The 24,988-nt window shown below is 50.5% G+C and overlaps 2 protein-coding genes across 6 annotated transcripts in view; one reads left to right on the top strand and one right to left on the bottom strand.

The window, feature by feature from the left end:
• The window catches only part of SLC36A1 (solute carrier family 36 member 1), a 252,623-nt gene that overhangs the window by 197,375 nt on the left and 30,260 nt on the right, over positions 1 to 24,988 (top strand). The window lies entirely within an intron of this gene.
• SPARC (secreted protein acidic and cysteine rich) lies at positions 611 to 24,005 on the bottom strand. Of its 5 annotated transcripts, none has more exons than XM_027605699.2 (11): positions 23,902 to 24,005; positions 23,603 to 23,653; positions 13,567 to 13,636; positions 12,012 to 12,074; positions 11,303 to 11,390; positions 9,690 to 9,811; positions 7,584 to 7,704; positions 5,587 to 5,720; positions 4,747 to 4,895; positions 2,276 to 2,424; positions 611 to 1,811 (listed from the first exon to the last, which is right to left on the bottom strand). In XM_027605699.2, the coding sequence occupies exons 3-11, from the start codon at positions 13,621 to 13,623 to the stop codon at positions 1,783 to 1,785; spliced, it is 912 nt and encodes a 303-aa protein (XP_027461500.1). In that variant the 5' UTR covers positions 13,624 to 13,636; positions 23,603 to 23,653; positions 23,902 to 24,005; the 3' UTR covers positions 611 to 1,782. The 5 variants fall into 5 exon arrangements, with proteins under 5 accessions (XP_027461500.1, XP_027461498.1, XP_027461499.1 ...); XM_027605697.2 differs by having other exon boundaries at positions 12,012 to 12,077; positions 23,902 to 24,004; XM_027605698.2 differs by lacking the exon at positions 23,902 to 24,005 and adding an exon at positions 23,875 to 23,893 and having other exon boundaries at positions 12,012 to 12,077.

The following is a 24,988-nucleotide window of genomic DNA, read 5'->3' as shown; positions in this document are numbered from 1 at the left end:
TTCTCGCTCTCTCAAATAAATAAATAAATCTTAAAAAATATATTTAAAAAAATAAAAAAATAAAAATAATAAATAAATAAATAAATCGGTATGAGGGGGTGGAAAAGAGAATGGATGGATGGTGGAAGGAGATAGTTGCTTAGCCTGGTGCTTCTCATAATGAAGTTCAGTAATGAGAAAAGTTCAGCACACAGTTCATAAAATAAGTAAGCTTGGGGCACCTGGGTGGCGCAGTCGGTTAAGCATCCAACTTTTGGTTTCGGCTCAGGTCGTGATCTCAGGGTCATGAGATCAAGCCCCGTGTCGGGCTCCGTGCTCAGGGGGGAGTCTGCTTGAGATTCTCTCTCTCCCTCTCCCTCTGCCCATCCCCCTGCTCTCTCTCTCTCAATAAATAAATAAAAAAGTAATCAAAACTTGTGCTTATAGGAACCATACATTCCCTGTGTATAAATACACCCCCCGTGTATAAAGACACCCGTGTGTGCACCAAAGCAGTGTGTTTGCAAATGTTTGCAGCTGTACAGTTTTGTGTAGATGCGTCTATCCTTGTGTCTGCATGTCAGGGTAATGAGGTGTCTAAGACTGAGACACATGCAAAATCACTCAGGAAGGCAGTTTCTAAGTCGTTACTTTTTATTTTGAAAGATTTGTCAAACTCCCCACATCGGGGTAAGAGTTTGCACAATTAATAAGGAGCAGCTTTTTCATGAAATGCTTGGAGGTGAACGAGTTCTCAGCCTGTGAGATCCGACCATCCCATTGACTTTGAAGTTTCTCTTGATTAATAGAAGAGAAAAAGGTGGGGAGGGGGAGAAAAGAGGAACATGCTAGAAACCGAGGGAAAGACCTCTTGGGACAGCTACCCAAATGTGAAAAAACAAAACAAAACAAAACCAATTCACCAACTCCACTTTTTCTACTTTACAATTTTCTACACCTCACTCTTGACCTTGGCCTTCCTGGTCGAAACCGCCTCCCAGTCCTGCGTTCCCCAAAGACAGCTAGGAGGGGAGAAGCCCTGTAGGGTATGGTGATCCACCCTCCGGGGCCTGGTGGATTCCAGAGTGCTGATGGTCCACCCCGGCTCCCAAAAGTTTGGACAAACAGCCTAACATGAAAAGAAAGGGCACTGAAAGATGGAGGGGTGGGGAATGGTGAGGAACTGGGCTTATGTGAGTGTTAATATGTTTTCCTAACACAGGCTCAGGGCCTTTCTCTGGGTGACAGCCTTGTTATCTGCGGTTCCAGCTGGTGGGGTCTGCAGGGCTTTCTCCCACTAGTGCCCTAGTCCCAGAAACATCTCTGCCAGCATCACGTGCCTGTTACTTCCCTTTGCCCACCTTCAGGCCACGTGGGGATGACCCCCTGGCAACCAATACCTTGAAATAAAATGAACACAAAGACTAACTTGGTGAGTATTAACTTCAAACTGAGAAATGAAGAGAAAATCTGAAGATGCAGGATGTGTGGAAGGCAGACTTGAGCAGATCAAAGTTCCCACCCATACGCCACTAGGACACGGGGCAGCACAGCAAATGGCGAGAGAAAAATGGGACCGTTAGCAGGTGAGCGAGAGGCGTCAGCAGCCGTGTTACAGCTAAGAATGTCACGACTTGGGTTACAGTTTCCATTTTTAGCACCGTTAATGTATTCATTTAAATCTGTATTAGCACCTTGTCCCCAGGCAGAACAACCAACCATCCAAACATTTTAAACATTGGGGGAAACAGGAAGGGCAAGATCAAAGGGGGAGGGCCCGGTACTGCGGAAGGAGGCGTGGGTTTAGATCACCAGATCCTTGTCAATATCCTCTGCAAAGCAAGACAAGAAAACAGGATTAGAAATGAGCCCTGTCTGGAGGAAGATGCGCTTCCCCAGGAGTCGGTGGGTCCCACCCATCCCCGGGCCAAGGGTCAGGGGACCAGCCCAAGGTCACCCAGGAAGTTGGGGACTGAGGACTTGGTCTCCCTGCCCCCGGCCTGTTCCTGTCACTTACACACGCTGCCAAGTTACACTTCCTGTCCCCTCTCTAGGTGCCTGCCAGCTCCCAAAATAGCACTAGGCACAGACTGAGCGCTATGCTTGAGGAAGGGAAAGAGAAAGCGGATGGACAAGACTGCCTGAGACAGCAAGGCCCGCCCAGACAGGGAGAGCACAAAAAGGAGTTAACGAGGCCCAGAGAGCAGAACCGGGCAGGGAGGATGGACACACAGATGACAGAGAAAACAGAGGGGAGTTGGGGAGAGGATGGTGGCCCCTTTGCTCAGACACTCACGCTCCTTGATGCCGAAGCATCCGGCCCACTCGTCCAGGGCAATGTACTTGTCGTGGTCCAGGTCACAGGTCTCAAAGAAGCGGGTAGTGCAGTGCTCCATGGGGATGAGTGGCGCACGCAGTGGGGCCAGCTCCGTGTGGGACAGGTACCTGCAGGCGAGAGAGGGAGGGCCTAAGGACACTCCGCGAGAGACAGGAGAGACAGCGAGCCTGCCCCACAGGGCAGAAGGAAGGGACGTGAAAGCAGAACAGGAAGCCAGGATCCCGGTCTACCCCCTTGCTGTACCACTGACCTGCTGTGGGACCTAGAGCAGGCGCTGCCCACTCTGAGCCTCTGTTTCCCCTCCATCAAAGAGGGGAGAGTTGACCATAATGTCTAAGAGCCCTTCCTGTTCTGAGATCCCATGGATTCACAACAAAGGTCTCTTGGTGCATTTAACTGCTTCCTAATCGGCTGAGAATTGGGGCATAGAAACTTAAATAGAAAATAGAAAATATTCTGCCATTGGTAGCTCAAAATCTGCCATAAAACAACAATGCGTGTTTCTGGTGGACACACATTTATGTAGCTACAAATGCACAGAAAAAGAGTCTAAGGGTACCTGGGTGGCTCAGTCGGTTAAGCATCTGACTCTTGATTTCAGCTCAGGTCATGATCTCAGGGTTGTGAGATCGAGCCCCACATCGGGCTCCGTGCTGGGCATGGAACCTGTTTAAGATTCTCTCTCTCCCTCCGCCCGACCCCACTCTCTCTCTTTAAAAAAAAAAAAAAGCCTCTAAAAAGAGATACGTCAAAATAATAACAGTGCTGCCTTCTGGGGAGAAGTGGGAAAGGACTGGGATTGGCAGGAGGGTCAAAAGAACCGAAACCTTCATAGAGCTTGAATTTTTGTATATCATAATGTGCAAGAGGGAGGCCTTCTCATTTCTCTCCCACTGTCCCCCACTCCTGCTCCTCCAGCCAGCCTTGACTCCAGAGCACATGTATGAATTTTTTCCTTATTTCCCAGAGCCCTCAAATAGTTGTCCTGAAAACACTCTTCCCCAAGGGGCTGCACTGCAATTCCAATTTTCTCTCTAATCCCCAGACCCCCTCGCCCCACCCAACTCATGGAAGTAATCACACAATGTTTGAACCACAAGGAATACTCCCTCCCCTTACATAGTATATCGGTGGGAAAAACTGAGGTCCCAAGGGGGCAGGGACTCAGGCAAGGTCACCATGCAGCTCTGGGATAAGAAGAGGGGGCGGATGGATCTCCTGGCCTAGGCTGGAGCACTTTCCCAGATGCACAGTCCCCGTAGCCCCAGTGGGAAGCCTCTCTCCTGGTCCTTTCATCCTGGTGGAATCCAGTTGCTCAGCCTGAGCTCCAGATGTCCCCCTGACTTTTTCCTTCCCCCTCCACAGTGAGTGACTCAGTTGGATCCCAGCCACGGAATGAGCCTGGGAGAGAAGCTGCAGGGAGTTTCCCAGAGCTCAGGAGACCCCAGCCCCAGGGGGGTTGCCGACAGGGTGGACGGGCTCCAGGCACACAGCCTGGATGGAGAACGAGGGGTGAGCCTCCAGAGAGGAGCATCCCTGTACAGAGTGTGCTCCCCCAGACACATAAACAGGGTGGCCCGCCTTTCTATGCTCCTCCAAGAACACACAGCAAGAAGAGACCAGAAAGCTGCAGTGAGGGTTGTGACAACCCCCGCGTGGCCTCCCATGCAGCAAGCCACCACCTGCGCCTTCTGGGGGCCTTTTCACTTTTCCTTCCATTGTGAGCAGCAGATCATCAGCCACATTGTGAGCGTCCCAGGGGCAGGGACCGTGCCAGCCCTGATTACTGTTAAATCCCCTGCCCTAGAATAGCGCTGAGCACATAATAGATGCTCAGTAAGTGTTCGTTTGCTGACAGCCGCCTGCTTGCTCAGCCATGGAGTTGCACGGCGCTTCAGGACTCATTTGGACAAGAGGCAAGAACAATGAAACCAAGGACTTGCAATGAGGATGGGATTGGCTGTGTGGATTTTTTAAGAACTCCCCGGGCCCATTTGCCTGGTTGGGGCGGGGTCTCCGGGCTTGCTGAATGAAGGACTGAGAGGATGCAGGCTGCCCCCCCCACCTCCGCCGCACCACGCCACGGAGTCTGCACTCCTTCCTAGCTCACTCTCCCTCAACTCATGGATACCCAAGGCCAGCACGCCCAGGGGTCAGGGGGATTTTCAGTTCCCGCCGACGTCTGCTTCTTCTGGCATGCAAATGTACTGTGGCTTTCTTCCCCTTGGGTGTGAATCTTTTCTCCTCTGCCCGGTCCTTCCCACCTTGGCCCCCACACAGACTGTGGGCTCCGGGGCTGGGGGGCGGCAGAGGCTGCTCAGAGGTTTTCGGCCAGACCCAGTGTGCCTACCTGCCCTGACCTGTGATGCCGTCTACTCCAGCGCCAAGCCAGAGCAGCCCCCTGTGATCCTGCCTCCCGGAAGCCTTACCCATCAATGGGGTGCTGGTCCAGTTGGCCAAACTGCCAGTGCACGGGGAAGATGTACATGTTGTAATTCTTCTCGAAGTCCCGGGCCAGCAGCTCCACGGGGTGGTCTCCGGCCTCCAGCCTCTTCTCGTTCTCATGGATCTTCTTCACCTGTGGGAGAAGATGCCGTGTGACGAAGGGTCCAGGGGAGATGGTCCAGGCCAGTTCAGGGCCCCTCCACCGCAGACAGTAGGCCAGAGCCAGAAGAGACCAGCCACGGCCAAGGTTCAAAGTGAGGGAAGGAAATGGCAGACATGGGTACCAGCCTCTCGTCCACAAGAGTGGAGGCCTGGGGTGATCTCAAAGCGGTCTATCTCCACAGAGCGGCTGCATCAAACTCACCTGGGGAGTTGGTTAAAATGCAGCTTCCTGGGCCTGGTTTCACAGAGACACTGATTCTATAGGGCCCTGGGCAGAGCTCAGGAATCTGCACCTTATCAGTACTCCAAGTGCTCGATAGATCCAGTAAAGTCTAAGATCCACAGACTCAGAAGGAAAAAGGAATAGGGCAGTCTGTGTCCATTTTGTTTGACACTGGGCTAAACAAAGTGAGCAGGTATCTTCATTACAGGATTTCTCAGAGTCTTTAAGGGGTGAATGCATACTCTTGGCCTCCAAAGGCGGTGAGAAGTCTGTGTCTAGCACCCAGGATAAGGGCACTCATCAGAGCAGGGGAGTAGGCTTACCCTTGGGGGCCTAGTTCTAGGAATGGGACTGTGGACCTCAGCCAGCCCGGGGCCAGGAGCCATCTCGCTCAGTGCCAGGCAGGGACCCTGGAACAGGCCGGAAAGAGTGCACTTACTCGCAGCTTCTGCTTCTCGGTCAGAAGGTTGTTGTCTTCATCCCTTTCATAAAGAGTGACCAGGACGTTCTTGAGCCAGTCCCGCATGCGCAAGGGGAATTCAGTCAGCTCGGAGTCCAGGCAGGGGGGGATGTCTAGGGTCCAAAACACAAGAGTTGTCAGTACAGACCCGGACTCTCCATGCCTGAGGGCCAACATACTGGCCAGACCACACTTCCCACCCCAGGGCCTCCTCCGACAGCTGTTTCAGTCAGAGGCCTTGGCACAGTGAGTGGCTTGGCCTTTCTGGGCCAGTTTCTTCACACCACAGTGAGCACAGGAGCTTCTGTGGAGGGAAGAATGCTCTGCAAATGGAGACACAAAGACATGTCTGCTCTTCCCTTGGCCTGATCTGACTTGCTGAGGTGACTCCTGCATCTCTCTGCATGATGGGGCCTGAAAGCAGAGGCCCAGGTCCCACGCCGGGGATGCCAACCATTGGGAGGGGTTCGAGGCTGTGAGGCTGAGGAATAACATCTACCCACAGGCCCAGCTTAGCTGTGGTGGGCAGGTCAGGACTGCTTACCCACCAGAACATTCTTCGTGATAATGATTCCATCCTAATCTTTAGAACTTAGAAACCCAGAATGTCAGAAAAAGTCCACTCCCTTTTTGGACTTATTAAAGGTCAGCATGGGGAGAAGGGGCTTGTTCAAGGCCACATTATCGGAGCTCATCCACCATCCAGGGTATGTGCTTGTCCCGGGGCTTAGAGGCCTGTCCTCCCCTCATCCTAAGTCCAGGGAAATTCCCCTCTGTGGTTAGGACCACTACCTTCTCCACCACCAGCAGGGGAGCGGAAGGGAGCGTCTGTGGGGGATGCACTAGGAGTTGGAGCAAGGGAGCAATATGCCCCAGAGGACAGCGAGAGCCACTTGGTAAAGGTCCCCTTGGCACATTCCTCAGTCTCACTGCCTAAAGACTCCTGTCAACCTTCCTCCCCCAGCCTCCTCATTTCACACCCGGGGCCCCATAACTGGGAGAGTGGGGCTGACCACAAGAGAACCTGGTTTTCTCCTCCACCGTTCTGCACTCTGCACACCCGAGGCAGGTGAGTGGCTCTCCCCAGTGCTATCTGGTGCCAGAGCGTACCAGACACACAACATGGGTGTTATCTTGGAGGAGGACTGGATGTGGCCTTGGGTGTTTCAAATGATAAGGAGACGGCCAACGCTGAAGGAGGCACCTGGGCCAGTGGCATCGGCCCCTGGCATCACTAACAAAAAGCTAGACAGTATCCTGACTTCCCTTCCCGCAAACACCTGACTCCCAGGTTTCTAGAAGAGGGTGGTTAATCATATGTCTTAAGTGGACAGATAGGGATGTGATGGAGTGATCAGGCCAAGGATGCGATAACACTGAGTAACAGGGCCGAACGGGGACTGGCAGGCATGCCCCCTATCTTAAAGCATTCAAATTCAAATATTGTAAAAATAAACTTTATAGGCCCAGGGCTGCCTGGTTGGCAGTCAGAAGAGCATGTGACTCTTAATCTCAGGGTCTTGATTTCGAGTCCCCATGTTGGGTGTAGAGATTACTTAAATAAATTAATTAAATTAATTAATTAGTAAATTAATTAAAAACAAAAACCACTTTATAGGTGGTTTTTTTTTGCATTGTAAAATGTTGAAGCAGTAAAGATTTGGGTTAGCCCTATAGAAGAACATCCTCATCATTAAAGAAAAAGAATGAGTTGTCTTGGATGCTAGTGAGAGGCCCCAAAAATCCTCCCTGATCTTGTGCTTCCACAACCACTCAGTCCTTCCTGGGAGGTGTCCTGAATGCAGAGTTGAGAGGAAGCTCCTCATAGACAGTCCTCTCATTTTGTAAACGGCAGCCCTCTAAGAGGCTCAGAGAGGGGAAGAGACTTGCCCGATGTCACAAAGCACGGGATGGCAGAGCAGCTCAGTGCTCTCTCTGTGAGCTGGGAGGCTGGCAGTGCCCAAGGACAGACTCACATTTGCAAGGCCCAATGTAGTCCAGGTGGAGCTTGTGGCCCTTCTTGGTGCCCTCCAGGGTGCACTTGGTGGCAAAGAAGTGGCAGGAAGAGTCGAAGGTCTTGTTGTCATTGCTGCATACCTGTCGGCAAAGCATAGAGCACCTCGCCTTCATTCCCAAGGCCTGTCGCTGGTACCACCGTCTTTGCCCATTTCAGAGATGGGGACACAAAGGGCCAACAAGGAATGTGATTAGCCCAAGATCACACAGGGAGTTAGTGGCGGGGCTGCAAGAAGAACCCACTCTTGGGGCTCCCAGGCCAATGTTCAGCCCCTGCTGAGAGCTTCTGTTGGTCTCTCAGCAGAGGTACGACTGAATAAGGCTGAGATAGGGGAGAAGAAACCTAGCATCTCTGGAAAGGATGAATTAAAGATGGGGATGGCAAAAAAGCACAGCGTACAGGGGAAAGTTAACACAGCAAGCCTGGGATTGTTATGCTTAGAAAGGCCTGCTTGTGATGTTGGCCCTTGGCTGGCATCCGGGAACTTGGCCGGTAAACAAGTCCCTGCACCACTATAAAACTTTCCACAGATGATAAGGATGCCTCACTGTGCCTAGATCGCGTGTACAAACAACACGGTTTTTGCTGAATGTCTGCTTTCCTTCTGGGAGTCTGGAATTTGGGTACGTGCTAGGCAGCACTCAATGAAAACTTTGAATGCTAAGTCGCTAATGGGCTTACTTGAGCAGAAACATTGCTCACATGTGGCTGCATCTCCGTAGCTGGGGAAAGAGTGCTTTTTGTGAGACCCCTCATGCAGGTGGAGAAAGTAAGCAAGCCTGTACCTGGATTCTTCCAGACTCTCCCTATGTCTTGTTCCATTATTATTTAGCTGTGTATCTTTAACATGTTACCGTAATAAGTCTTCGCTGTGAGTACAACCCTACATTGAGTCATATGAGTCCTCCTAATGAATCTCTGTACATGCGGGTGGCCAAGCAGAGGTGCCTGAACAAGGACAGTGGCAGCAAGTATCTGTGTTAGGAGGCAGGGAGCCTTATGTCGCACCTCCTGCACATACTTACTTAGAATTGCGTATATATCACTGCAGAGGGAGAGTTGATGGGAACTGGTGACCAGTGGGATGCGGGTAGAGGGATAAGGAGGGAAGAGTTAACAATGATGCTAAAGTTTGGAACCCAGAGAAGTTGTATTGGGGAGAGACTAAAGATGGAGAACCCAGATAGGAGGTTGTGGGAACAATGCTAATACCAGATTTTCTGTCCTGAGCTAGGTCATCACCAGCACATTGGTGGTCATGAGTGGGCACTCAATAAGTAATTGCACAGATGGATGGATGGATGGATGGTTGGATGAAGAATGGATGGGTTTGAAAGATTTTTTTCTAAATAGCATATATTGGGGGGTGCCTGGGTGGCTCAGTGGGTTAAGTGTCTGCCTTCAACTCAGGTCACGATCCCAGGATCCTGGGATCAAGCCCCGCATTGGGCTCCCCACTCAGTGAGGAGTCTGCTTCTCCCTCTGTCGCCCCCCCCCCACTCATGCTCTCTCTCTGTCTCTCTCAAGTAAATAAAATCTTAAAAAAAAAAATAACTAAATAGCATATATTGAGTACTAAGTACTAAGTACTACCTAACAAAACCCCACAACAGTCCTAAGAAAAAAGACTATTTCTATCCCCAGAGATGAGAAAGCTGAGACTTGGAAAGGTTCTGCGCTCGGCTAAGATCTCACAGATAACAAGGGCGGAGATGGGGTTCAAAATCAACTTCAGTCTGAGCCCAAAACCCATGTTTTTGGACCTGATACTTTGCTAGGCTGCTCCCAAGCCGAGAAAGCCCCTATCTCAGTGTCTGATGTTCTTAATGTATTCCTTTCTGGATCTGGTGTGGAGCTGGGAACCTGCTGGTGCTGAATAAATTCCTGCTGGTTGCTGGAGGGACCCAGTGACGGGCAGAGCCTTACCTCCACTTTCCTGCCGTGACTATCTAGCGAGGGGACTTTTGAGACTGGAGCTGCCCCATAGAGCCACCGAGCCACCAGTGTTGTGGGCAGCTACTCCTCATGTTTACAAGGGCCCAAGCCCCCAGCCCCCTGCCCTTACCTTCTCAAACTCGCCAATGGGGGCAGGGCAGCTGGTAGGGTCCTGGCACACGCACATGGGAGTGTTGTTCTCATCCAGTTCACACACTTTGCCATGTTTGCAGTGGTGGTTCTGGCAAGGGTCTGGTAGAGAACAAGGGCATGTAGTTAGCACCACCGGGTCCACCCCAACCCACCCAGATGGATCCTTGGGCAGAACTCCTCGCTCTGGGCAGCCCTGAGTCCTCCTGTCTCTTCTGCTGAGCCCAGGAGTTGGCACTTAAGGGAGAAATTGGCTCAGTCTGGGGATTAGAGATTCAGTGTGAGGTCAGGGTCAGGCACATTTTGGGGAGCTGCAGGCTTAATCTGGGACCCAGAAGCACTGGATACCATATAACTCCCTTGAGGATTGAAGCAATCACTGTGTTTTCAGCTCTCTGTTCCTCAGTGATAGTGAGGCATTTTTGGATCATAAAATAAACTTTCAAAAATAAATAAATAAAATAATAAAATAAAATAAAATAAACTTTCTAGAATGACTTGGAAAATCGGCTGTTGTCAGGGAGCCAGGGAGCTGTGAGGCCAAGCAAAACAGACTTGAGTGCCTGTAAAGGAAAAGGGAGAAGCGCCCTGAGGCCCACGCCGAACAATAGAGCCCAGCTGTGTCTGGTAAACACCGGATGAGGGTGGGCCTGGAGAAGGGAAGGAACGGACTCAGTAGATGCCCCTCCGCTCCAACAAAAACTCTATGCCCTCGGGATGACAGCTCAATCTGGCCGTTTCCTCCTGATGCATGATGTGGGGTATTTGAGTCATTCTTTATTGGATGCCTGCCCTGCCAGGCACTGGGCCAAGTGCTCTTGTGCCTCATCTCATAACCCTCCAGCCATGGGGTGAGGGTCTACCGTCTGCATCAGTCCTGTGTTAGAGATGAGGAAGCTGGGCTCAGAGGAGCTAAGTAGGCTGTCGGAGGGCGCTCTCAGCAGGAGTCAATGAATTTAGAGGCAAACCTAGGTGCCTTTGCCTCCCAAGTCCATGCTGTTAACCCCTTGGGTATGATGTCTCGCCACTGTGTGGGATGGAGATGCCAGCACGGTGGGCTGGAGGCGGAGGCCCTAGGACATTTCTCTCTTTCTGGCACCTGCTCCAAGCATAGCATTATATGAGCTCTATCAGGTTCCCAGGCCTTATTTCCTGTGCAGATCAAATAAGCTAATGCGTGTGGAAACTCCTGGAGTCCCTTCAGGTCTGCACCCACTTGGGGCATGGGCTGAGACAGAGGTCGTCTAGGAGTGCAGTGACCACATGGGACCTGTGACCTCTGTGGGAACGTGAAACCCAACTTTGGCATCAGGGCAAATAGCTGTGAGGGGAGAAGGCCATTTCCAGCTTGGGAACATCCCTTCCTGACACTCAGAGCACAGACAGCCTGGCTATACATAGATCATGCCCAGATTCCAGAGAAGATTTCCAACTTTCAAGTCAACACTCTTTCTCCTCCACAGCCCACCCTGCAAGGAGGAGCCCACCCTGAATTTCCTTAGGAAGGAAACTCACGTAGGCTGTCCCCATGCCCCAGGCTCAAACGGCAGAGGGCAAAGACTGGATATGACAAGACACGAGAAAGGGACCTACTTTCAGCCACCACCTCCTCTTCAGTTTCCTCAGCACCTTCATCAAATTCTCCTACTTCCACCTGCACGGGGTTGGCTCCCACAGGTCCCTGGGGTGGAGGGAGAAGGGTGAGTCAAATGGCTCCTACCCTCAGGGGTAAACCCTGGAGGGGACTTGCCTGGAGCTTCAGGTCCCACAGGAGGAGAGACAAGCTGGAAAGGTGTGTCAGGCCCAGGGTACAGGGAGCACAAATGCCAGGGTCCAGAATTTAGATGGACTTATACAGGCCCACCGAGATGCCTCAGAGGGCACCAGGGGTGTTGGGACAGGAGGGGTACCAAGCCCACCACCCCCACCAGCCATACCACAGCAGGTTCCCCTTTATGTTTAACGTATGGGGAGACTGTGGGTGACCACCTAAGAAAAATTGTCCTGCAGCCTAAAATTAAAAAATTTCAAAATCATAGTTCCCAACTCTAAGGTGCCATGGAAGGTTTGGGAAGCATTCAGGAATGTGTCAGGATTGGGGGACATACAGGACTCAAATCTATGATTTTATGAATGGAACAGAAGAGAAAGCATCAATGGAGGACTTGTCTGCCAAAATGCCAAAATGCTGTGTGTGCCCATGGGAAGGGGCAAATGCCCCGTTCCAGGGTCGAGACCCCACAGCACCCATCGGGTTTCTCCAGGGAATGAATGTGGAGTTCTGGGCTCCCCACCAACCTACCTCTGCCACCTCAGCCACGGTTTCCTCTACCACCTCTGTCTCATCAGGCAGGGCTTCCTGTTGCTGCTGGAAAGAGAAAATGGAGTTCAGAGAGGTCAAGGCCAAGGCCAGCTTGAAGTGCCTCCAGCCAGGGGAGCTAGGAGAGCAGCTCCCTAGAGATCCCCAAGGCTGTGCCTCAGGGACTGCCATGGGTGGGGTGATGAGGGCAAAAGATAAGCCAAACACAAGGGTCCTATGGAACTCTGGAGCACCCCCCTTTCTATATTTTATATCTGGGGCATCTATCGAAGATTTAGCTTAGAAAAGCATTTCCATTGCTTTGAACTCCTATGAATCTGAAAACCACTGAAGCAGACGAACTCCTTTCAGTTTAGAGTGGGAAAACAGAGACCGATGGGGCAGGAACATCATGCATGTTAACAGATGTCATTATCTTTCCCACAAGTATGATATTATTATTGTGATTTTGTGATTCCTTCTTGCCATGTCAACTTGGGAGTAAGAAGAAGCAAGATAACATGCAACTTCGAGGTACCTGGCTGGCTGGGGCTGCTTCTAAAAGTAATGCTAACCTTGCCCAATCTTTTGGCAGAATCTACCTGCCAGAGTCTACCATCACTCACACCTCCTAGTGGAGAGAGGATGAGGGAATCAGGGGTTGAGAGAAACGGTCGGTCGGCCACATGCTGCTTCCTCCCTCTTCCAGTAATGGCTTCCGGTTTGGCTTTGGATGACCACTGCTGGCCCCCTGCATGCAAGTCTTGGAGGAACTCTCGGTCCGTCAGGGTGCTCCACACTCCCCTGGCCAAGAAGCTGGGCCAGGACCCAAGCCCAACCAGATCAGTTCTCCTTGAATTGTTTTTCAATCTTCTTGGCAAGTTTTCTCAAGATGTGAAACTGCTGGAGCAGATCTATTCAGATGGCTGCATCTCCAAGACGGTCTGTTTGTTCTTACCTCCCAGATCCTGAACCTGCGCTTTTCCAGTCCTCCCCAATACCTTTGATTTTATAATTTGCCCGTCTCCTTTCTCCCACTAATTTGGCCAGATTGGAGCCTATTGCTTGCAACCAAATAGTCCTCACTGATTTGGAAACTAACCAGCCCTCTCTGTTCACTTTCTCCTTACATGGAAATCTTTCTTCCCCAGACTCTCCATCCAGTGGTCCTCATCTCAATTTTTCTCCGTGCTTATTAGTGTAAGAAACAATCTTTTTAAAAAATAGGCCTTCGGCTCAGGTCATGATCCTGGAGTCCCAGGATCGAGTCCCACATTGGCTCCCTGCTCAGCGGGGAGTCTGCTTCTCCCTCTGACCCTCCCCCCTCTCATGTGCTCTCTCTCTCATTCTCACTCTCTCAAATAAATAAATAAATAAAATCTTAAAAAAAAAACTAGGCCACACGCTGTTGTTACCTTTTCTTAAAAAAAAAAAAAATAGGTAAAATAATGAGATAGGGACATCCCCGACCCCTCCAAGCATCCAAGGCGGGCAGATTGGATGCCACTGAGCTGGTGGTGGGAGGAAGACCAAGCAGATATGCTCTTTAGGTACTTACAGGGGCTGCCAAGGCCTTCCCGGCCAGGCAAAGGAGAAAGAAGATCCACGCCCTCATGGTGCTGGGAACCCTGTGGGGGGACACAGATTGAGAGTTGAGTGAGCGGGGGGCTTCCTGATGGAGAGCTCCTTCTGACACAGAATTCCTGTGACATGCGAGGTAATTTTAGATGGTGCGTGTTAAGTTATAGTGAAAGATGAGAGAGAAATGTGCTTCTCCTCAATTCTCTTCCAATCCCGACTATATGAAGAAAAAGCCTCAGTCTGGTGCTAAGATGTCTTTAGTACCTTTCTAGCACTCATCTATCTCCTTGTAACAGAGAGCAGGCCTCTGGCTCAGAGCCTCCACAGGAAACTATATCCAGCTGGAATTCAGCAAAGTTGTTTTGTCTTCTTTGTGTTTATTTTTATAGTTTCCTTCCATTTATGACAAAAGACAAAGATTTCTCCATATATGGTAAAGATATAAAGTCTCTTTTGTCAGTACACTTATTGAAGTTTTTAAGTAGTGGTTGACCAAAGGTGGTTGGCTAACTAGTCAAGCCGGGGCAATACTGAGGCAGATCATCTTCAAGGACCCTTAAATCCCTGACGTTCTAGGATTCTTTTGTTTGTTTTCTTAGCCCCTTAACCCTCCTCCTCTTCCTGTTCCTCCTCCTTCCTACCCCGTCTGAAAGGAGGAGGGGGGCAGTTAATAGCCTGTCAATTTGAGACAATGAGATCTACCTTCTAAAACAAAGAACAACAGTCTCAGAGTGTGACCAATGGAAACTTGAAGGTAGCCACATTTTTGTCTGCTCTGCCCAGAAGGGGCAGCACTTCTCTGGAGGGAAACTATCCAAATACTTGGCATGTGTTCATGTTTTCTCCTCCTTCCCCTTCACAGCTAAAGGATGTTAGCTGAGATCTAGAACATTCTCCTGCCCTGGTCACTGGTGAGACCTCATTCTCCAGATGCTGAGCTCTTCACTCCAAAAATCTCATGACTGCAAGGCATTTGGGAGCAGAATCTTCTCTGATGGTTCATTGCCAAAATGCCATCTCTCACAGAGGAACTGTAGTGGGGACATTTTATTTCATGTTCTCACTAGATGGACTTCTATTTCCAAATGGCTTTAGAAAGCTCTCCCTTGTATGGATCTAAATTTGCCTCCCTCAAACTTCTGGTCTACTCTGTTCCTCCTCCTGTGGCTACACAAAACAAGAGTGCTCCCTCAGGCCCTGAGCAGCTTTTAGTCAAGGTGACCAGTGACCATGTCTTCCCTCTTTTGCCCCCACAAACTTCTATATTGGGCTCATCATCCCTAGTTCTTGCCAAGACTTTTCAACTGGCAAGCACCTTGGAGATTCCCTGGCACCGTGGGAAAAAAAAACAACAACAAAAGACTTGGCTTGGAATTAAATGCCAGGGGTCCTTGATCTGCCTCAAAACTATCTGGATGTATTGGTTAAATCGCTTGTCCTCTCTAGACCTTGTCCCCCCTTCCATTATTGTGAGGGCTAGACTAGGTAAGCTTTGAGGTTGGAGACTGGGTTCTTGAAATGCCCTTAAAACGTTGCAGGCACATGCTGATCTTGGCATGTGTCATCAGCTGTGGTATAACCCTTCTTCACTTGTAGTATTTGAACAATAGAAATAGGCAGAGGAAGAGCAGACTTCATACTGACCCTTTGTTGTATTAAAATAGACACAAAACCTCACCTCCTATTTCATGGCATATGTTTGAAATAAAACTAACAGAAATTTAGAGGAATCAGCCTGGGGACCTGGCATTGCGTCACCCTGGCTCCAGCTCCCAGAGGAGTCCAATCTTCCAGTCTTCCCTTTCCAGGCAGCTGTAGAATGTTCCTGCCCCACACAGTTGTATGCTTGTTCCCTCCCAGGCCTAGAGGTGGAAAAATCTCCCTGCTTGCTTTCCCATTTGGAAGATACAAGCAAGACAACCCTGGCCTATGATTTTGTGAATGGAACAGAAGAGAAAGCATCGATGGAGGACTTATCTGAGACTGTTTCAAGTCAAAGGGGCAGAGTGAGACTGGTAGCTAGAAACACAAAAAGGTGTCGTCTGAGCTCCAGTGACAGAAGTCATGTCATGGACTTGACTAGTCCATGCTAGGACTGGAAATGTAATAAGCTTCCGGTTAAAGAGCCAGGAAGACCAACATCTCCGGAGTCCGTGTCCTTCATCTGAGCGGAGCAACCACGCTCCCCTCTCTGACCGTGCTCCCCGTCTCTGACCAGCTCTGGTCAGCTTTTTTGTCTGCCTCCCCACCCTCTTCCTGCACATCTTTCCCAGGAGCACGCTCACCCTTCCTGCCGTTGGTTTTGCAGCGAGAACTGAAAAATAATTCTAAATCTTGTAGTGCTCATAGTGTCTAAAGGCCTTACATACATGCTGTCCCCTGGGAAGCTCTGACACACTGGCAGACACACTGGCAGACAAGGCACGGGAGGGCCCTTAGTCCCACTTTCCCGATGAGCCTGTGGTTGAGAGCAGGAAATTGTGCAACATTCAGGCCTCTTGCAAGTCAAACTGCCTTGACAAACTCCCTTCTCGTGCGTGGAGTGGGGCTGGGCCTAACAGGGACTATGTTCCATCCCGTGTGGGGGTGGAGGAAAAAGGCAGAAAAGCGGTGACAGTGTTAAGAAAATGACCCCAAATCTTAGAGAAAGAGTTATTTTCCAAATCTGGGGTTCTGCCCACTGCCCAGTGCTCCATCACTAGTCCCAGAACCCTTTCTCTCCAGATGATGGGATGAGAGGAAAGGGGAACAGCTGCACGGCCATACTTCCTACACATGCATAGGACCCCTCCCTGAGGCTCTCTGAAACAGGTCTGGCAGCCATCCTGCACAGCTCATGGGGGGCAACAGTAACCCCAGGGAGGTCACGACACAGAGCCAAACCCCAGCATTCAGAACACATCCTTTGCCATCAAACCTAAATCTGGTATGCCCAGTGAAAATCTCAACAGCTTTGTAGAAGTGACTAGTATTAAATGAAAACTCCTTCCTTTGTATCTCTTTAGTTTGTGATGATGCCTACGTCTATCCTTTCCAAAGTGTTTTGACAATCAGGCATCCCACTGGAGGCTCAAGGCGTGTCTTGCGGTCCCATAGTGCAGCTGAGAAGACTGAGGCCCAGAGAGGGGAGGAAACCTTCCAAGAGCCCCAGGGAGTGAGCGGCAGGGCTGAACGAGGCCCCGGGCAGCCCGATCACCACGGGCCAGCTCTTCGTCTCACACAGTTTCTCTTGGCAGCTGATCCCTCCCAGGTGCTCACCTGAATGGAGCCCAGTTGGGCTGTGAACTGGCCCGAGGTGCAGGGAAAGGAGGCTGGGCCAGGGCAGGAACACGGGGTGTGTTTCCCTTGGCTTGGTGGTCATCAAAGGCAGACACTGCTCACCCCCACCCCACCGCCACCTCCTCCCCCTGTTCCGTACATCAAGTCCCTTCCTTTTGCCTTTATTTGCTCTGGAGACGGCTGAAAACCCGTCCTTGGCTGCCAGCAGGACCCGAAGCCGAGGTCACTTCTCTCTCTTTAGAAAGACTCTGGGGATGGAAAAGTACAGCCAGCCCCCCAGTTCATCTCCCTCAAAATATAAAGGGCCTCCTTCGGGCTCTCCCTGGACACTGAAAAGTCCCTGAATGTCACAACTGGGGGAAATCTCAGACTCATGGAATTTTATAGATTTTGAGTCTTGGAATCATGGGCTCTTAAGAACGGGAAGAACAGAATCTGAGTTGTAATCATCAAATCTGATTTGAGTAGAGAGGTTTACGGAGCAGTGCAGTCTCATAGAACCCTTTGGAGATGATGAATTTATTCTATATCTGCATCGTCCAGTATGGTAGCTACTGGCCACATGTGGTTGCCGAACACTTGAAATATTGCTAGTGTAAATGAACTGAATTTTTAATTAGATTTCATTTTAATTAATTTAAATTTAAGTAGCCACATGTGGCTAGTGGCTACCACATCAGAGTGGTTATAAAGGTAACCAGTGGTCAGGCAGAGTGGTTATGCAATGTAGCAGAAAGGCAAGCACATGGGCTCCGGAGATGGAATGTCCAGGTTCAAATCCTCGCTCTGCCACTTAGCAACTTGTGTGACCTTCAGAAAGTGACTCTCCCACTCTGGGCCTCAATTCATTTCTCCATCTGTAAAATGGAAATAATACACCTACAAGGCTCTTGGGTGATTTATATGAGAGAATACAAGAAGTAAGCAGTGTTGTTTGGAAGAGCATCTTAAAATCTGCGGATCCCAGAATGTCCATCCCCCTCAAGAATCCAGGGCAAGAATCCCGGCTCTTTGTCTGTGGCCCAGGGAGAAAGGGTGTTGGGGTGGAACAAAGGAGACATTGCTCCTCTTGGTCAAGGGGACGCCAGCCCAGCCTCCAGAGAACACAGTGACGAAGGCTGGGCCCCAGGCTGGCCTCTTAGTTAGGCTGCTGACGCACACCAAGCATCTCTCTCCCACTGTTTGGCTTGGAAACAAGGGTTCCAAAAACACACGTTCCTGGTAAACAAGCCCAAAAAGAGAAAAACAAGTCTGGAGGCTAATAAAGGAACCCCCTCTGTAAGCCAGGCCCGCCAGGGAGCTGGGACTTGGAAGGAGGTCCGAGCCAGGCCAGAGAGGCGCCACCGCAGCCGGTTCGGCCACACTTGGACTCGCCGGGGAGCAAGCACAGCCCCTCGGAGGTGGTCTCGTGACATGGACGTCGGGAGTCCTGGGATGCAGTCTTGGCAACGCAGCTCCCAGCTCACTGTGCAAACTTAGGGAAGGTTCCTCTCCTCCCCGGACCACACCTGGCCCTGCTCATCTGCACAATGAGGAGGTTGTTTCAGATCAGTGGTGGTCAAAATTATGTAAGCCCTCTCTGTCAATGAGGTCTTCTGCGGAGTCCAATATCTGAAGCAGCTAAAAGCCTTTCGCATTTGTTGAAACATGAGTTCATTACAATCTGTTCAATGAATCAGCTTGAAATTAAAAACAAAAAACAAAAAAACAAAAGCAGGTACAAGGGGAGTTGAGATGGGGGCTGAAAGTCCTCCACACTCAGACACCGCTGAGACGCCTTGGAGCATCTCTGGGGTCTCCTATGAACACACTTTGAAAATCCTGGGGCAAGGTGGTCCCTGAGGTTTCTTTCAGCCCTGACTTTCTAAGTCGGCTCAGGCAGAAGCCTTTCAGAGTATCATCCCTCCCAGCCTGTCCCTTGAGTCTGAAAATTTTAATATTTCTTGCTGGAAGGGAAGAAGCTAATGGGTGCTCAAGCTTCGAAGTGAAGAGGTTCTGGGGCAACTCCAAAGCAGCCCTGGAGTTCGGGACTAGAATCAGCCTAACCGAGGTTCCACAAAGGCATCTAAGATGCCACGTTTCGCTCTTTCATGGTGGTTAGGAGAGGCCCAGGGTGGAGCTTCGGGCTTTCCTCCTTGGCTCCCTCTATGGGCCACTGCTGCATGGGGGTGACCACAAAAGGAGGGGCCGAGAAAGAACGTCAGAATCCAGGTTGTCACATACCAAAGATAGCAAATACATGGTGAAAATGTCTCCACCTGCTCCTGCAGTGCATGTGGCAGACATTACTAAGCGATCACATGACCCTTCCCCCTAAAGCGCAGGGTGGCATCTGAATCCTGAACACAGTTCTTCTGGCAGCCGCTACCAACGACTGGTGTTGTCAAGCCACGTGAAACCTCTTTGCCACGCTTCTGATTTTGAGGAATTGAGGCTCAGAGAGGGAAAATAAATCACTCAAGTGTCACACAGCAGGCTGGTAGCGACACTAAACTTCCAGATGTTCAGAAACATCCAGATGTTCACCTTGTTTTGCTCTGTTTCTTTTTCCATCTGATCAGTCTGGGATCCTAACGCCATGACTAACATAAGATGACCCAGAGGGATCCCCAGATGAGATAGGTTAATATCAAGTTTCTGAAAGAACCTAGTTCTGGACAGAGTTGGTGTCTCTATCCATATTTTTTTCTCTATAGACACGAAGCTCTATGTCTTGAGAGTGAGGGTAGAGCTAATTTCCTGTCTAAGACATCTCTTCCTCCTGGATAAGAGGAGACTGCTTTTCTAAATAATTCTGCCAAGTCACTGCTTGCTGGCTCTGGCTTTGCCCAGCCCAGCCATCCCTGAGTTCAGGGTTGGGGTCAGGATCCAGGCTCTGTGCTGTAGAGAAAAGGCAGTAGCTTCATTAATCCCCAGGTTTGGCTGAAAGGCTCAGCTCCAGCCCTCTCTTTCCTCCTTTAAAGACGGGTGAAGTGAGGAGTGGGGGGAAGCAGCCACCTATTAGCCACATCATGCTGCCCTCATGGCAAAGGCCACACTGGCCAGCAAAGAGAGAGAAATACTGCTGTCACTGATCATCCATAGGGCTTGTTGCCTACAGAAGGAGGTGTACGGGCGTGAAACCAAAGTGACCAGATGAAAACCAACAAAAAAAAGAAAGAAAAAAGTGAACATTTGGACATGTCTGAACGTCTGGAAGTTAGGCACAGGCATCAGTTGGCTGTGTGACCTTCGGTGATTATCCTCCGTCTCTGATCCTCCGTTTCTCTACCTGTAAAGCACAACCAGTGATTTGGTCCTGGATGTGTACAACGTGTCTACCTCCTTGTTGTAACCTGTAGTTACGTCTGGCTGGGTGCATTCGCATGTGGCTACAAACGGCAGTCTCGTCTGCACCACCTGACAGTGTGTCTATCAAGGGGACCTCTGGCCTCGAGGACCTCTACGTGAAGCTGTGTGGGTGTCTTCAAGCGTCCACCTGGCGCAGCATGTCTGTTGGGGCCCAGGTAGGTCAGCGCCAGGGTTTGTGTGTGCATCGAGTTGTATACCTGGAACTTGTCTGCGAGTCAACGAATGGCTCCGGGGGGCGGGGGGGGGGGGCGTGTGAGGGCATGACCCTCTGGATTGGCGCACGTGTGGAGGCATTTATTTTGAGCTGTGCCAGTGGGTGCCTGTTGGTAAAATTAATGTTTACAGTCTACTCCTTGTGGGTTTGTGTCCGTCTCTGTTGATCTCTGCACATCTGGCTACCTATCTAAATAACCTCAAAAGCCAAATAGTCTCCCATTTACCTCACATCCTGAGTTCTTGCCTTTTCTCCACCATCCTTTCCTATTTATAGCTTATTTTCAGCAAGGAAAGCTGCTCTTGTAAATAGCAAACCCCAGCCGTGCTATTGGTTGACAAGTCTCTATAGAGGGATAAAGATTTTAGCAGGACTGTTACACAACCCAAGATCCCTTAGCCCCCTCCTCTCTTGTTTCCTTTCCAACTAGGGGCACGGGGTTAAAAACGTAGGCCAGCTATTTCTTCTCATGAAAGCAATCTCTGGATTTTAGGTTCACAGGACTTCAGACCTGGAAGGGCCCCTGGAGACCATCTAGATTCCCCATTTAACGGATTAGGAAAAGGAGGCCCAGAGAGGGAAAAGGTCTTCTTACCCAATGTCACTCAGCGCAAGTTATGACTCGCCTCTACCATCGCCTTGGCCAATGCTCTTTTCACACTGGAGGCTACAACACTCTTGGGAAATACGAAGGTGCCCAAATCAAAATGGATTTAAACATTTATTTTGTTTAAATGTGCCTATTAGCACTTTTAATAAAGAGAAGTTATATACAAACCCTAAGATGACAGAGCTGCCAAACAAAAAAGATGGAAATGATTTCACCAAGTCTTTGGATGCCATGTATTCGTTCTAAAAACCCACCGCTTGGGGCGACTGGGGGGGGGGGCCACGGTGCACGGTGTACCAAGTGCTTCCTGTGTATCATCCCATTTCTTCCACACCATACTGCCTCGAGGTGACCATTGTTATTGCTCTTTAACCAAGGAATAAACTGGGGCTCAGAACAGAGAATCTATTAGTTCAAGGTCAAATGGCACCTCCCAAACAGCAGTGCAACTAAAACTCAGGTCTTCAAACACCAGCTCAGGGAGGCTCATCACAGGCCCACAGCTGCCCTGCGATCCTGGGAGATCAGCAGGGCAGGACCTAGAGTTTGCTGTCCTGATATTTGGGGATTGAGTGGGGTGGGGGACATTCAGACTGAGCCTGATGTTCTGAGTGTTTCAGTGTCCCCTCCCAGCCAGCAGGCAGAGACCCTGAAAAAAAGGTTACCGTGGCAACTCACATTCCTCCCAGAATGAGTCATGGCAAAGAAGAGCCTTTCTGTGGGTGGGACTTGGAGAAAGTTTCAAAAGTTGATTCCTTCTCCAGGCACCCCTTCCCCCCTCTCCCCTCCCCCCTCCCCCCTCCCTTTGCTTTGGGCTTTGTCGATGTGGCAGCTGAGCACTGTGAGTTAACCCTCTCTTCCCCCAACCACTCCCTTTCAAAATTGTTTATCCTCCGGCAAATATACATCTGCTCCCAGTCCCACACTCCATCTCTCACATCATCATGCCCTCTGGCTCTTTGGGAAGTAGTACATCCATTTGAGTATATCTTAAGACTAAGGGCTGTGAATACCTCTTGTTCTCGTTCTCTCTCTCTCTCTCTCACACACACACACACCACCACTACTACTACTATACATAAAAATTTAAGTGGCTTGCAGATGTCTTAAAGCCCATTCATAAGCCAGTCTGTGGATTCTGGTTTAAAAGACTTTCCCTTGAAATTTTCAGATGATGTCAGGCTCCGCCAAGACCATCAAGTCCAACCTTCTTACTTTACAGATAAGGAAACTAAGTCCAAAGGACCTACTTACCTAAGACAGCACATAGAATGTGCGCTTAAGTCTGCCAACCTACTTCTTACTTGCTTCTCACTCTCCCATCAGCACTTGGAGAAGATAGAAATTTAACCCTAGAGAATCGCTAGTAAGAACATTCTCCCTGTGTTCTGCGTAGAATGCTGTCCTTTCTGGAGGAAAATGTGTGCCTCTCTGTTCTCTCTTGGGCAGACATTACCTTCCTTGAAGACATGCCTCATCTCAGTGCCCCCTTTTCCCTTGGTGTCCCTCAGACCCCAGGAAGTCCACTCACCAACCGGCCAATGGAGCCAAGGAAGGTAAAGACAGGAAAAATTGTGTCCAAAGAGGACTTAACATCCTAAAAGGCTAGACCACCATTTCCGTGTAGAGTTTGGGCTTTCTAAACAAGGGGGTGTGAGGAGGTTGCCCTGGGAGTCTCTCTGGCCTGCCTTCCCCCCTTCTCCCCTTCCTGGAACATCCTCCACCACACCCAGCCTCCCAGAGGACCCAGAGGCTTGGTTGGATGATATCAAATGTCTGGGGTCTTCAGATCCACGTACACTAAGGGCTACTGCCATTGAGTTCCTGTGCTCACACCCCGGCAGCCCAGGATGAGAACAATGCCTAACCCAGGAGTCTGACGGTGCTATTTCAGAGTACGTGTGTTGGAGGGGGAGGGGTCAGTGGGGGAGAATTCCTGGGAAAGAGACGCCTTCCCAGAGGTGCTGATTCGGTAGAGACCCTCCATTTGCCTTCCAGAGATGAATTTATCATTCATGCAAAGTTCCTTTTGGAAAACAGAACCCCTGACCGAAAACCAAGTCCAGGAAGAGTCTTCTCCTGGAATGGGGAGCAGGAAAGACCGTGGCTGCCAGCCAGCCCCGTGCAGCTGTGAGCAGATCATATTCCTAGGAAAGCAGGCTGCCACATTTGCGAAGGGAGCACAGCGGAAAAGCCGGCAGCCTCTGAAACCAGAGAGGCAGGCACAGAGAAACACACACACACACACACACACACACACACACACACACAGAGAGAGAGAGAGAGAAAACACTCCCCCAAAGACACAGTGAGATTATTTTCTGCAAACCTAAAAGGGAGACCAAGTTACACCACCTGAAAAGCAACAGGCAGTGAGTCCGTGGCTCCTGCCCTTAGCGGGAGGAGCGCTGATGGAGCCCGAAGGAGATGCGCACCCGTCCCTGACCCAGAGACCTCCCCAGCACAGCTCCTCTTTCTGTACACACACTGCAGAAGTGAACTAGGGGGTCGGGGTGGAGCAACCAGAAGAGGGAAAGGCCAGGCAGGGGGCATGCGTACCTCAGTGGCAGACGGGTGGCTGGCGGAGTGCGCTCCAGGCAGTGTGAAGATCTGCGGGAATGTGGAGGGTTTAGAGCCGGGCAACAGGAAACCACTCGGAGCTCTGGGCTGGGTCTGTCTCCCCTCCACCCCTCGGGCCCTCCTCCTCCTCCTCTGTCTCCTCCTTCTCCCCCTCCCCCTTCTCCCCACTGCCGAAGCCAGCTAGGTCTTGCATTTCTCTCCTCCTCTCCTTGTGGTGGGCTGTCCTGACCAGACTCCCCAACCCCGCCTGCCTCGTAGGTTCTGGGGCTGCTCCCTACACAGACTCGCGGAGCACCAGGTCTGGAAGGGTCCACAGGAATCATCCGGAACCACCTCCTCCTTGTTCAGACGGGAACTGAGGCTTGGAAGGGGCAAGCGATTACCCAAAGGCCCCCAGGGGCAGAGCCGGGCCCAAGTGTCCTGACTCCCTGACCAGTGATCTTTACAAGATGAGGCAATGTGGAGGAGGGCATTGCCATTTCGAGGGGACCATATCTGTGACAAAGGCAAAGCCAAGCCTCGCCTCTGTACAGACAGAAGCCGCCTCTGGTGGCATCATCGCTGATGAGGGCGGATATGATCTGAAAATAACAACTCTGACTCTAGTTGCACCACGAATAGACATATAAGAGATTTGCTCTCTAGCTGGGGAGTCTGTATCATCAATATAGAATAGACAAGGTGACTGATGATAACCATCATAGAAGTAACAGTAGCCAAGGCTTACTGAGACCTCATAATCTTCACCAGCAACCCCTTGACTTAGATATTGTTATTGCGCCGCTTTTACTAATAAGGAAACAGAGGCTCAATGAGGCTAAGTCGCTTGCCCAAGATCCCCTGGTTTAAAGGGGTCTAGGCAGGCTGAGTCTACCACAATTCAACTGGTTCACTCTTGTGCTACATGAACTTCTTGGTGCAACAGGTCTTGGTTGAAACTTTATGAGAATATTGATGAATGTATGAATGTTTCTGAGTACATTCCTAAAACTTTGAGGGATACAAGAATTACTATCTGGTCCTTGTCCTGCAGGAGCTTTGGATCTTGCCAAGAGGGCACGCCTTATGCATACACCCACTCACACGAGTGGTACAGACGGTGAGGCTTATCCCAGGGTTCAGAGCGGAGGGATGCTTGGACTGGGGCAGTGGAGAAGGCTTGCCGGAATAGATGGCTCTAGAAGCATGGATTTGGTTTGAACAACATGGGAGGGGAGAAGACAGAGAACACTTTCATAACTTCTACATGACACGGCCTCTGCCTCTCTTACCATCCCGTCCTCCTTGCTTGCTCTACTCCAGGTCACTGGCTCCGTTTGGTTCTTCAATGACCCCAACGTCGTTCCTACCCCTGGTTCTTCGCAC

Source organism: Zalophus californianus, chromosome 5 (genome assembly GCF_009762305.2).
Source record: "Zalophus californianus isolate mZalCal1 chromosome 5, mZalCal1.pri.v2, whole genome shotgun sequence".
Taxonomy (NCBI): Eukaryota; Metazoa; Chordata; class Mammalia; order Carnivora; family Otariidae; genus Zalophus; species Zalophus californianus.
Note: the sequence above shows the minus strand (reverse complement) of the source record. Positions and strands in the feature narration are given on the sequence as shown.